Consider the following 13,224-nt stretch of genomic DNA (forward strand, 5'->3'; position numbering starts at 1 on the left):
TATATATGTATACACACACATACAACGTGTCAATATTAATGTGTATATATATATATATATATATATATATATATATATATATATATACACACATACATACACACACACAAACATATATGTACACACACATACAAATTTATATATTTGTCTTAGTAAGGAAAGAGCCCATGCACTGTTTGAAGTTGATCAGCAGACGGCAGGCCACACTGCACAACAGGTTTTTCCAACCACTAAAAGAACAATACTTATCAAACAATGGTCCAATGGAAAAAAATAATTTCAGTTAAACTAGGTCTTGTCTTTCTGACTGAATCAGTAAATACATGCTACCACATTCCCAAACCATTTCAAAATGTCGTTACTGGTCGAGAAAAAAAATGTTTGAAATCCTAATGGACGTGCTCAAAATACTGCCGATGCTGGAAGACCTCAAGATAGGTAGAAAAAGCAGCTGATCCAGGAAGCGATGCTACTTTGAAATTAGTGGAAATAAAATACAGGCCTTCCTGCAATGCCTAGCTTACTTGAATGAAATGAACATTCTTTCATAGTTGTTAAATAAGCTCTAACATTACAATCCTTAAAACTAGGTGTCATGGCTGCCTTTATAGACTACAATGACAGACCATCATACTATGTAATACTGCTGAAATGGTGAACCTGTCCCAAATAATTTCATTGGGATTTGCATACGGTTCACATATGTAGTTAATCTGTTACTGTCTGGAAGTCTTCAGGATGTTGCATTATCCTGCAGCTGGCACAGAACTGTAACTAGCATTCTGCAGAAAAAAATTATTTTAAGCTACACCTGAAACAGCTTTTTGGCTGCCCAACACTATGCTGTCTCTCAAATCACTACCAAGACACACTATACACTACACTGGATGAATTTTAAATGCTCCATCAACCGTCAACAGTATGATCTATACCTACTGCCACCCACTGCATATGCATCAACTGGTGATGTTACTCAAGTTAACATTTCCCTATAGGAACTGAGTCATAGTTTCAAATAACCTCTGATTGAAGTGTTTCTCCAGTCTTCTATGTAACTGTTAGTGGAGATGAGATTAAATTTTTCAAAACAGTGTCATTTTCAACAGAACTTTATAGCTCAGCAATTAAGCACACTCACCTTTGATGCTGGAAAATCAGAAGAGTGGGATTCTAGACCCACAATATGTGCTTGGATTTATTTTCCAATACTGACATTTCAATGCCGCCCAAGTGTGCTGTCCTTCAGATTAGACATTAAACCAACATTCTAACTGCGAGTTGGTAGTAGTATACATGGATGTAAAAGATCCCAAAACACCTATCAGAAAGAGCACTGGAATTTCTCTAGTGCTGTGGCCAAACTTCCCCTAGTCAGTATGATTATTACTAAAGGTCTTTTTTTGAAAAGAGGCTGTTGGTCTACAGGGACTGACCAAGTTGACAAAATTTAAGTAAATAAATGAAGTGAATATATAATTTCAGAAAACCTGCTCTCATAAAGTTCTATTTCATTTACACTGCTATCTCCTGCTATCTCCCATGACACTAACATGCCAGCCATAATTAACCTGTTAAATATAAAGCTCTCATTCTACTTGTATGTGTACTGTATAAAAAAAGCATGGATGATTATTTGTTGTCAACATCAAGTGCATCTCACCTGGATAAGTTCATTTATGCGATGCAGATCATCGTCAGATGCAGCTTTCTTCTTTGGAACAATACCTTCCTGAAGGGCACTAAGACGGGTGAACACATCATGCTCTAGGCTGGTCTACAAAGTGAAATGGTTACAATATAAAATTCAAAGTAAAACGACTGCAGACCTTTTGAAATCATTTTTTTCTCAGCAACGATTACTTCACTCAGTTTAGGCGCTTCACCATTTCACTTTAATTGCCTTAATTCACGAAAAAATACAGAAGCCCCCTTTCCATGCTCCAAGACCCATACACCTAAAAGCAGAAAATTAACCATCTCAATGAACTTAAAGGTAACAGCTTCCCAAACTTTCAAGAAATCTACCCAATGAAGTATCATCTAAAGTCTTAATTTGCTTAAACAGTTACGGAGCCCTATCCCAGCAAGAGCAATAGAAACTTTCACAAATTCAGCCTCCAATCCCTTCAACTGCTTCAGACAACTTTCAAAAATAAATGGAATCATTTCTGGCTGCTGTTCACCAATATAACCACAAGATAGTAATACTTACCACACAACAATGACATTGTGCTCTTCGACAACTTACCAGTTGCAACAACTGAGCTGCACACAAATGAACTTTCCACCCTTGAGCTCGACATGCAATTCCTTTTTGATTAGCAATTTCCTGCAGAGTTGTCTTTTTCTCTTCTATAAGTTAATAAAACAAATACATTAAGAAATGAAGTTATTTGGAGATCACTGTAAGATTATTTGGTCTGTTATAAATACAGACTCTGTGTACCATCTTTAAAGTGATTTTTCAATGCATTCTAATATTACCTTTGCACCATGGCATGTGTTGGTAAAACAGGACCTTTACTTATTAACTTATTAAGGAACATTTCTTGTTGTATTTCAACAAGAGGAACTTTTTAAAATTTCTATAAACTGATGTCACTGAGGAAAAACAGTAAACTTTAACCATATGCTAGTAAGTCAGTGTAGGAAAAACGTGTTGCGTCCACAGACCTTAATGGGTGTAACATCACTCATGTGCGAAAGTATCCTATTATAGTTTATGGATGCAACACATATTCCCTCAAAATAACATCACAGATGTAAATGCTAAATTTTTTTTGGGCCATGGTTTAATAAAAAGTTTACAAAGCTTTTTATTAAAATACTCCCCAACTACATAACTTAAAGACAATTGTAAAAATGCATCAAAACACTATACTTCTCAATCAGAAAATCACTTTAAGGCATGGAATGTGACTGAAAAACACTAAGATCAGTACATCTATCCAGCTAACAAATTAATAGAAACAAAAAGAAATTGCAGCTCATTGTGGTAGATTGTTCTCCATATAACATAGCCTGGCATACTCCCTTCTGTTTTAAATGTGTATTAAATACATGCATATACACACAGTACTACATTTATATAGGTGTATGTATTTACAGTGGGCAAATATGCACATGTGCATTTTATTACACACACACACACACACACACACACAACAAACAAACTTACAAAAATGTGTGTATGCACATGTATGCTTCTGTGCATAAGACACATCAACAATTTTAAGCCAATACAGTACAAAGTCCAGCACTTCATTTACTTTTAGTACTTAGTACACAAAATAAAGGAATGTATTACTTCCAATATGTTTTGAAGAATGCACATTCTGCAAAGATTTACATAATGGTTAAAAAGGCTGGCAGGCTGAAATGGCAGAGGCATGGATTTTGATAATTAGAAGAGTCCTTTCGAAAAAAATATATATATATCAGCTAGGTAGAAGAAAATAAATGGTATGTTTGCCACTAAAGGTTGATAAGCCTTTTCTGCCATCAAACAGCAAATCTCTTCCATTTTTGAAATGTAAGACTTACTAGTGCTGAGCTTTCTAACCTCTTAAAATAGAAAGCATGTCCTTGTTGAATAACTGTCCCTGAGAAAGAAGTATCACATCATTCAGGATGCCAACTTCAGAGTGGTCAGGTAGGGGTGTATGGGGTTCCATTTATTCTGTGTCAAGGGAGACACCTCCAGTGGATGCAGTCATGGTTCTATTGCACTCATGTTGTGCAACAGGGGAAATAAATATTGCCCTGATTAAAAGGGTGCTATCAACATCACCCTTGGCCCTTCCTCCCTGGTCTTGATTAGTAACCCTAGGGATAAGAGATATAGCAGGGAATCTATATAGAAAAGGACTTTCCATGGGGAGAAGGCAACACTTCTCCAGGCTTGACTGTCTTTGGCTCTTGGGCAGTACTTTGGTAGGTACCTGTTTTGTCCAGGGACAAAAAGGACTACTTCAAGCTCACTACACTGACTTGTAATATTGGTAAAAACTGACATTTTTAGCATTTATTCACGAGAGTCTAAAGCAGACCTGCTCAAGGGCATACCCATAGTTTGGGCCACTTCCCATAGGTGACAGGATAGGCAGCCAAGTGGGTAGGAATGGGCACCTCTTAGTTTATGTACCACATGCCTGTGGTGGTGGTGTCTGTCATTTATTAAGTGTCCCTGGTTTTCACAACTGCTGGGATGCCATCATGCCTCTAAATTACCATCACCTCCTTTAAATTGCTACAGAATAGTGTTGGGCCCACTGACTTTGTACTTGAACACCCAGTAAGTAAGCACCACAGGCTAGGTTGGAGGAGTCTGACATCATAATTTGGTTGCCTAAGTGGCAATGGAAGGGCAAGTACAGTTGCACAAGTCCTACTTACCTTTAACAGTAGATTAGACATTTGTAGAACACACTGCCTTAATGGTATATTGTTATCTCTGGCAGTTTACTTAAGTTCAGAGCTCCTCCCCCTGCCCATCTGTGGGTGTAATGGGCCACTCACATGAGAGTACACGGATTGCCTTTCAGACCCAGAGACAGAACCCTTTCAGTTTTCTAGGATCCAGAAGGAAGAAAAGATGAAAACACAAGTTTGCAAACACCTACTGTTTAAATCAAAAAACACAAACAATACCTCAAAGGCAACTCCAACCCCAAACTACTTACATCTGAAAATTGGGATGGCGGGTGGGTACTGCAAACAAGGAAGAGTGTTCTTCAAACATCTACTGTACTTGCGCAGCTATATCATGTTCAACAAACACATTGCATTACTAGCATATGGGTAGACTCCCATAACTTACCCAACCTGGGAAGGAGAAGGGCTCCGGGAGCCCTGGAGAACAGTCCAAGCAAAGCCTACTCAGGATTAAGAGAAGGCATCCAAACTTGTAGTCCTTCAAAAAGGTATCAGAGGACCAAGTTGCTGCCTGTAAAATACTCCTTAAGTCCACTCTTCTTATACGCCACTGAAGAAAAGGCATTCACCTGGTTATGGCGGGTGTAACAAAAACAATTTTAACATACAAGGCCATGTCAAACCCAGATTTGATGAATATGCTTCACCTCAAAAAATCTAGATCCGTCAGAGCCACAAGGGCGGGAGACTTAAACCTCGACACGGCTATTAATAGGACGTGCTGGAGGGATAGATTCATCACCCAAAGACTCCCTATGCTGTGGAATAAAATCCCGGTATATGTGAGGCAGAGCACCTCGCTGGCCTTGTTCAAGAGAAATCTTGACCAATGGATGGGAGATCGCAGATATACCCCAGGGATTACCTCAGTGTCACTGCTCAACAGAGGCACAGCAAAATAATGGGTATAGCCACAAAACTATGGGCTAGGCTTGTAAATGCCCTCGGGCAGATAGCCTAGTATGAACCTATGAACCTATGAATACCAGAGAAAGAACAACTGTGTAAAATGTTACCATAACCATAGATGTCCTTTCCCTTCTATATGTTGCAGTATTCATCACATATGGGAATTTGCCTCCAGTTAACTCGTCCGTCCAGTACACAAAAGTCTACATGCTACTGCTAGGTATGTGCGATGCCGGAAATCCTCTCGCTTACATTGGTCATAAAGGTACATCGGGTATAAAGAGGACATCAGCACACACCAACCCCAGAACTGAATGCCGCCAAGCATCATCCTGAACCTAACTGAAAAACACATCACCAGGGAAGGCAGGCAAGCATCGGGGGGATTAGCAATACTGCAGCATATAGAAGAGAAGGACACCTATGGTTATGGTAAGATTTTACACAACTATTCTATTCATCACATATGGGGGAATGCCAAAGCTCATGCTTGGGAAAGCTGGGGAGGAGGAGGAGCAGAAGCTTTTTCTACAAAGCCATGAAGAACATAGGTTCATAGGTTGGTACTAGGCTATCGCCCCTAGGGCATATGCAAGCCTAGCCATAACAATTCCCTGGCTATTTCTTCCCAGACTATTTACTTCCCTGGACCCCTGTCTAGCAGGGTGACTGATGTGATCCCCGGGGTGAATTTCCTTTCTCCCATCCAATCGTCAAGGTTCCTTTTGAAGAGGGCCAAAGAGCCCCTCTGCTTGACATGTATGGGCAGTCTATTCCAGAGTCTGGGGAGTCTCTGGGTTAAGAACCTATCCCTCTCCAGCATGTTTTGTTTATTGTGATAACAAGGTTTAGATCCCTGGAGCGTGTGGTGGGATTGGGATTTCATTAAGTGTAGCATGTCCAACAGCTCTGGGTTTGACATGGCCTTGTATGTTAAAAAGAGATCGCCTCTGAGTAGACAATATGCGACAGAGTATAGCTGGAACTTATTTAAGGCAGTCAGCATAGGGCATCTGCTTCTAGGCCTGTGATTCTTTTAGTGAGGTATTTCTGCGGCCTTTCCAGTTGTTGCAGATGTCTTGAGAGGTACATACCAAACGGGGCATTGTATTCTATAATGGGTCTAATGAGGGATGAGTACAGTGGTACAATGACCTCCTTTTTCCTGGATGAAAAGCCCTTAGTGATGAGATGTGCCACATAGAAGGATTTCCTGACAGTTGTGGCAATGTGGTTATTGAAGGTGAGACCACTGTTAACCTGTGTCCCTAAGTCTCTTATCACACTTTCAGTGTTTAGTGTACTGCGACCTATGTGGTAATTCATGGGTACATGTTTTTTCCCAAAGGGGATAACTATACATTTCTTGGCACAGAGCTTGAGCCCATGGCTCTGGCACCAAGCATCTGTTTCTGTAAGGCCCTTTTGTAGAGTATCCACATCATTTGGGGATTCAATAATGGCTCCCAGTTTGCAGACATCTGTGAACTTTGTTAGCCAGAGTCCCTTAGTGTTGGCCTGTACTTCAAAGAAGTAGATGCCAAACAAGAGTGGTCCCAGGACTGAACCCTGAGGTACTCCACTTGTCTGGAGCTGGATTTAGAGTTGGTTACTTTTAGAGGGTGGGTTCTGTCAGTAAGCCAGTTGGCAACCCATCGAGTGACGTAGGGATTAATGCCCAGCTTAGTAAGTCTAGCTATGATTCCAAAGTGGGGGATGGTGTCAAAGGCCTTGGCGAGGTCCATGGCTCTGGAAACTGATTCAAAGAAGTTAATCAGGTTCAGGAGACAAGATCGACCCTTCACGAACCCAAACTGGGTGGGGGGGGGGGGTACAGTGTTTGAAGGTTGCCAATGTGTTTATAAGTTCCATGATAATACGTTCCATGGCCTTGAAGATCAGGCTCGTCAGACTGATGGGGTGGTAGCTCCAGGGATCCAAGGTGGCTTTCCCCTTGTGGAGTGGGATAACTGTAGCTGTGCGCCACTAAGTGGGCATGAAGCCGGAGGTGAGGCTATGATTAAACATGACACTTAGGTGAGGTGCCAGTTCATTTTGTAGTTCATGTAATACACAGCCCTGGATGTCATCTGGTTCCACGGATGCTGTATTTTTAGCTTTGGAGAGTGCGTTTTTTTACCTGTGTGGCCGTTATTATCGGAATTTGGCAATCTTCCAGAATTGAGATGGGCCGTTTAGGGGGGTGAAGTTGGCACTGAATTGATCTGCCCAGGATATTGGCAATATCCTTGGGATCAGTATATTTAATGCCATTCTGTTGTAGCTCACAGCAGATCTGAGCATTGCCATTTAGATTCTTGACATAGTTATAGAATGCCTGCTTGTGGTTGTCTTTGGAATTTTTGGCAATTTTACTTTCATAACTAGCTTTGGAGGATTTTATGAGGGATCTCAGCTTCTTACTGAGGCTGGTAAGGGAGTTTTTTGCATTCTGCCCTAGCAAAAGCAGCCCTGGATTTGGAGATGACATTGAGTTTATAATGTTTAGTGAAAGTAGGAACAGAGAACCAGGTAGCAATCTCCAGGATAGAACAAGTGTCCAGGCCTTTAAAGAAAGCCCCAGAAGAGGACACTGCTCTTGTGGAGTGTGCCCTCACTGGAGAAGAAAGGCTCTTACTGTTGGCTGAGTAACAGAAAGAGATAGCTTTAGAAATCCAAGAAGAAATAGTTTGCTTGCAAACCGGCTGACACAGGGCCCTTGGGTGGTAGGACACAAACAGGCGTTCAGATTTACGGATAGTCTTTGTTTTACCCAGGCAGTATTTGAGTTGCCTGTGCACATCTAAAGAATGCAGGATTTTGTAATTTTTAGATTGAGGGGAAGGAAAAAGTGGTAAGATTGACAGACTGGTTAAGAGATAACTGACTGACCACCTTAGGCATAAAGGAAGGGTTGGTACACAAGGATACCCTGTCCCTGTGGAAAAATGTGGAGGGAGGATTAGAAATCAGAGCTTGCAGCTCGGAAACCCCTCTAGCAGATGTAATGGAGATCAGCAAAACTGTTTTCCAGGTACAATGTTGCAGCGAAGAGGAACTTGTTGGCTCAAAAGGTGCCAACATAAGCTTCTCTAACACAAAATTTAGATCTGAAGTAGGAGGAGCTGGTTTCCTTGGTGGTCTAATATGAAGGACACCTTTTAGGAAAAGTTTTACCTCTAACCTTGAGGCTACAGGGGGTGACATATGCAGACCAGCTGAGAACTGAAAAGTGAGCCTTCACTGAAGAGTAGGACAGGCCACCTTTCATCAGTTCTTACAGATGAGACAAAACCACCAGAACATCCCCTAACAGTGGCTGTAGATCCTTCTTGAGACAGCAGATGGAAAATCTTTTCCATTTAGAAACATTGGATTTTCTGGGCTCCTGCAGAACTTGAAGTACGTTCTCTGAAAATAGGTGTCTAAAGGGAATCAAAATACTATTACCCATAGAGCCAGGTTCAGAGTTGACCGCTGTGGATGTATCAGGGTTTCCTTGTCCTGTGTGAGTAGATCCATCCTGTGGGGTAACTTGTGATGATTGCCCTTGGCCAAGTGCAAGAGAAGGGGGAACCAGTACTGCCTTGGCCAAAAGGGAGTCACCAGCAAGATTTCTTTTGTCAAGCCTGCTGAATCTTTAGTAGGACCTTTTGGAGGAGAGATAAGGGGGGGGGGGTGTACAAAGAAACCTCCCCTTCCAAGAAAATGATAGTGTACACCTTCCATGCTAGGGGGTGTGGAACCCTGGCACAAAATACTGGAAGCTGTCTGTTCATGGGAGAGGCAGAGAGCGCTACCAGAGGTATACCCCAATGATGGATCAGGTCCAGAAACACATCCCTGTGTAACATTCATTCGTGGGACTGGGTCATGGACCTGCTTAATGTGTCTGCCACCACATTGGGAGCAGAGGGAAGGTAAACTGCCTGAAGGGAGACCTGGCTTTGAAGGGCTAACTCCCAAATGTATAGGGCTAGTCTGCGTAGCAGGTAAGACTTCATTCCCCCCTGCTTGCTGATGTACCACAGAACAGTGGTGTTATCTGTGAATCACCTCAGCACCCTTGGAATAAACTTGGGTTTGAAGATTTTCAAAGAAAAATCAGGGCTCTCATTTCTTTTATGTCAGTATGTTCCTTTGCCAACCACACATCACTGACCCTCCAGGATTGTACAGTCACGCCCCAGCCTGTGTCTGAAGCATCTGTTTATAACTCTAGGGAAGGGAGCGGTGGCTCTAGGGGGAGACCAGGATTTTTGGTTACCTGAAATATCCACTAATCCAACTCCTTTTTTATGCAGGGTAGGAGTGGAATTATGAAATCCAGGGGATGGACTGTTGCATCCAGAGAGACTTTAGAAACCATTAACGTTTCTCATGTGCAGTTTGGCCCAGGGGAGCATGGGGATAGTAAATACCATGAACCGCAGGAGGCAAAGGAAGTCCCTGGTAGTCATACACTGGAGGGGCAAGATGCTTTGGAAATAAGAAGCGATGAACAGCACCTTTATTGTGGGTAGGAAAGCTAGCATCTTGTTTGCTTGGATCATGCAGCCCAGAAAAATGTGGTCTTGTGAAGGGGTCAGAGAGGATTTCTGATAGTTTACAGTGAAGCTTAGACTCTCTAAAAAGGAAATGGTGAAGGAAAGATACTCCTGAAGTAAGTCTAGAGATTGTGCTTGGATAAGAAGATTGTCTAAATAAGGGAAGATCTTAATTCCCTGAAGTCTGCAGAATGCTATGACAGCATCCAAGCATTTTGTGAAGACCCTTGGTGCTATAGAGAGACCAAAGTACAGATCTGAAAATGAGAGGAAGCAACAGAAAAAGGTAGAAATTTCCTGAACTGAGGGTCAATGGGGATGTGAAGATAAGCATCTCTGATGTCCAATGACACCATGAAGGCTTGAGGAAGAAGAGAGGGCAAAGTCAGCATCCAAAAGGATGGGACTTTCAGAAAGGTGTTTAGGTGGGCAAGGTCCAGAATGGGTCTCTAGGGGCCATCCTTCCTTGGGACCAAAAACATCCTGAAGTAGAACCCTTTCCTTTGTTGAGCAGAAGGGGCCTCTTGAATAGCTCCCTCAGAGAGAAGATCCAAAATTACCCAAGGGAAAATGGCTATTTCATCCACTGGTGGTTGTGGGATTCCTCTGAAGGAGGGATAAGTTTCCCAAATCACGAAATATCCTCTCTGGATGATGGAGAGGACCCAAAAGTCCTGGGTGATCCAATTCCAAGTCGCAAGAGAGAAAGATGAGGGAACTGGGGAGTGGATGGCCCTGGAGGTGGTTAGTCACAGGCTACCAGGCTTAGATTGGGCCTGAAAGGGCTGTTTCTGAACCGGAATGGATGAGGTAGATTTAGAAGAATCTGGTTTCCTAGGGCCTCTCCTGCTGTTAGAAGGAGGAGGCATGACTGGTTTCCTAATAAAGGCAGTATTTACTGGATAGTTCCTTTGGAACCTGGGAACAGGAGAAACCAGGATATGCTTAAAGTCCTACAGCTCCTTGCCTTTCTTCTGTAACGATTTGAATAGTTCTACAGCCGAGCTACCAAATAGGGTTTTAGTATCCAGAGGGGCATCCATGAGTTTGGCCTTAAAGTCATCAGACAAGGCTTGTAACCCTAGCCATGAATATCTCAACACCGACCCAGAAGTTGCTGCCCTAGCAGAGGCATCTGTAGCATCATAGCTGCACTTGATGGAATGCCTCATAACCTGGGCATAGAAGTTGAGAATGGCAGCCAATTTTGCTTTGTTAGGATAATCTGGAAGCTCAGAAAGGAGTTTCCCTACATCAGAGAAGAGATCCAGGGAGTACTTGGCCATGTCAGTCTGGTAATTAATTGCCCTGAAGGCCAGGGTAGCAGAGGTGTAGACCTTTTTCCCCAGTATCTCCACAACCTTGCTCTCTTTATTAGAGGGCAGTAAGGAAGTAGATGGCAATAACCCAAAGGCCTTATCAGCTGAGAGAAATGGTAGCTGGGTCTGCAGACAAGAGTTTTAAACAGGAATTTAATATTCTCAGGTACCTTGTAGAACCTGTCTAGGCACTTCGGAGCAGGGGGTTGAAAATCAAGGCACTTGGAATCAGCAGTAAATGCATCCAGGCAGGCTGGCAGAACTGGGGGAATAGCAGAGGATGATGGAGAATCCATCTGTAAGAGGTCATAATATCTCTTTTGAATATGAGACTTGGCAGCAGTCTCATTTGAAAAATTCTTTAATTTTTTGGAAAGTTTCTCTAAAGGAAATATCCAACCCAGGAGAATCTGTACCATTAGATTTCTCTTCTAGGGAGGCATACCATAGGGGTGACGCTATCTAAGTGGAGCAGGCCAATGACTCATCTTCAGAGGATTCCTAATCATTTGAAGAGGAGTCTGCAGCTATCCTCTTGAATGCAGTAGAGGGAGAAAAAGACTGCAAAGGGACAGAGGAAGGTGACGACTGCGCAGGGCCACGAAGGCATTGAAAAAGACTTGGGAGAAAGCCTGCCAATCAGGGGGTGTTTTGGCTGAGCAGTAGCAATGTGCTTAGTCTTCACTTTTTTCTTTCTAGGAGTTTCAATGTTATGGAATGTAGAAGGGCCCGATGTTGGCCTACATTCAACTAAGTCAGTAAGCACATCATCATACACAGTGATTTCAGTGATGCCCACAGGACCCATGGAAATAACGAGTTGTGGTTCCCCCTTTTCGCCCAAGTTGGACGCCTGGACTTCCCTCTTGGATGTGCTGGTAGACTCCTTCTGGGCTTCCCCTGTGGTACCCACTGAAGGGACATCCACCAACTCTGGAGAGACCTCTGGGCTTACACTGACCTCTGAAGGGACGCCCGAGAGAGAAGGCACAGCTGGTAGATCAGGCCAAGATTTCCTGACCTTTTTAGTTTGTGGCTCATCTGAAGGACCCAGATGTCACCTGCAACTCCCATGTCAGGCACTTAAGATGTTGGTTCTCTAAATAGTACTTAAGCAAACCTAGACGTCTCCTTAGAGTTTTCGGGATGAACATCACAGGTGGTATGGTCATGGTCTGGGTCTAGACAAAACAAATGGAGGGCATGGGCGTCTATGTTGAATCTGCCTTCCACACTAAAACTTGCCCTTCCTAGCCGGCATGAAATCACCCCACAAAAAAGCAGTAGCAAAAACCAAGAAAATTAAAATGAAACCCCCCACCCCCCCCAAAGGGGGTACTTATCTGAACCACGGTTCAACAGTAATCTGGTGAGCAAACATCAGGAGTAGGCGAATGGACAGGCGGCAGAAAGGATGTTCTTCGTGTTTCACTGTTGCAGTCATCACATTTGGGTTATCTGCATGCAGTAGCCCTCAGTCGGCTTGATTATCAAAGTCTTGGGTCTTGCTTCGGTTGCGGTCTCAACTTCCATGATGTCAGGTCGTCAGGGGTATAAAGCATGCAGCCGATGCCATTACATCAGTCTTTCTTGCTGTGTGGTGCCCGAAGCAGAAACAGTTCGCAAGTGCCAGTCGGCTGACTCCTGAAATTTTCGTTTTCGGGTTTCAGAACTGACGTCTTGAACTAAAGCTAAGTACCCCGTTTGGGGAAACTTTTTCTTGCTCTTTACCGATGTCAGTAAAAGTTAATAATTGCATTTCTAGTGGAAAGCAAATACCTCAAAGATTTTCATTCGTACTGTATTCCTTGCCTAGGCCCTGACCACGATGTACCTCACTGTCGGGTTTTGTGCCTTATTTAACCAACGAACTATCCATCATCGGTATATTTACACTTATAAATATTTCAGTTCTCGGTTCAATTATCCAGATATGAAGTCGGTAAGCCATCCGACTAATGGCATTCCAAAAAAACAAAGATAAAGACAGAGACAGGCTGCCTAGGTACAAAGCT

General features: G+C 42.8%; 1 protein-coding gene across 1 annotated transcript in view; it reads right to left on the reverse strand.

The window, feature by feature from the left end:
- SAP130 (Sin3A associated protein 130) overlaps window positions 1-13,224 on the reverse strand; it is a 547,137-nt gene that overhangs the window by 38,347 nt on the left and 495,566 nt on the right. The window contains exons 19-20 of the mRNA XM_044070859.1: window positions 2,249-2,352; window positions 1,661-1,774 (exon numbers count right to left, since the gene is read on the reverse strand). Coding sequence (XP_043926794.1) covers window positions 1,661-1,774; window positions 2,249-2,352 — 218 coding nt within the window. The remainder of the gene's footprint in view (window positions 1-1,660; window positions 1,775-2,248; window positions 2,353-13,224) is intronic.

Source organism: Protopterus annectens, chromosome 4.part1 (genome assembly GCF_019279795.1).
Source record: "Protopterus annectens isolate FY-2018-M chromosome 4.part1, PAN1.0, whole genome shotgun sequence".
Classification (NCBI taxonomy): Eukaryota; Metazoa; Chordata; order Ceratodontiformes; family Protopteridae; genus Protopterus; species Protopterus annectens.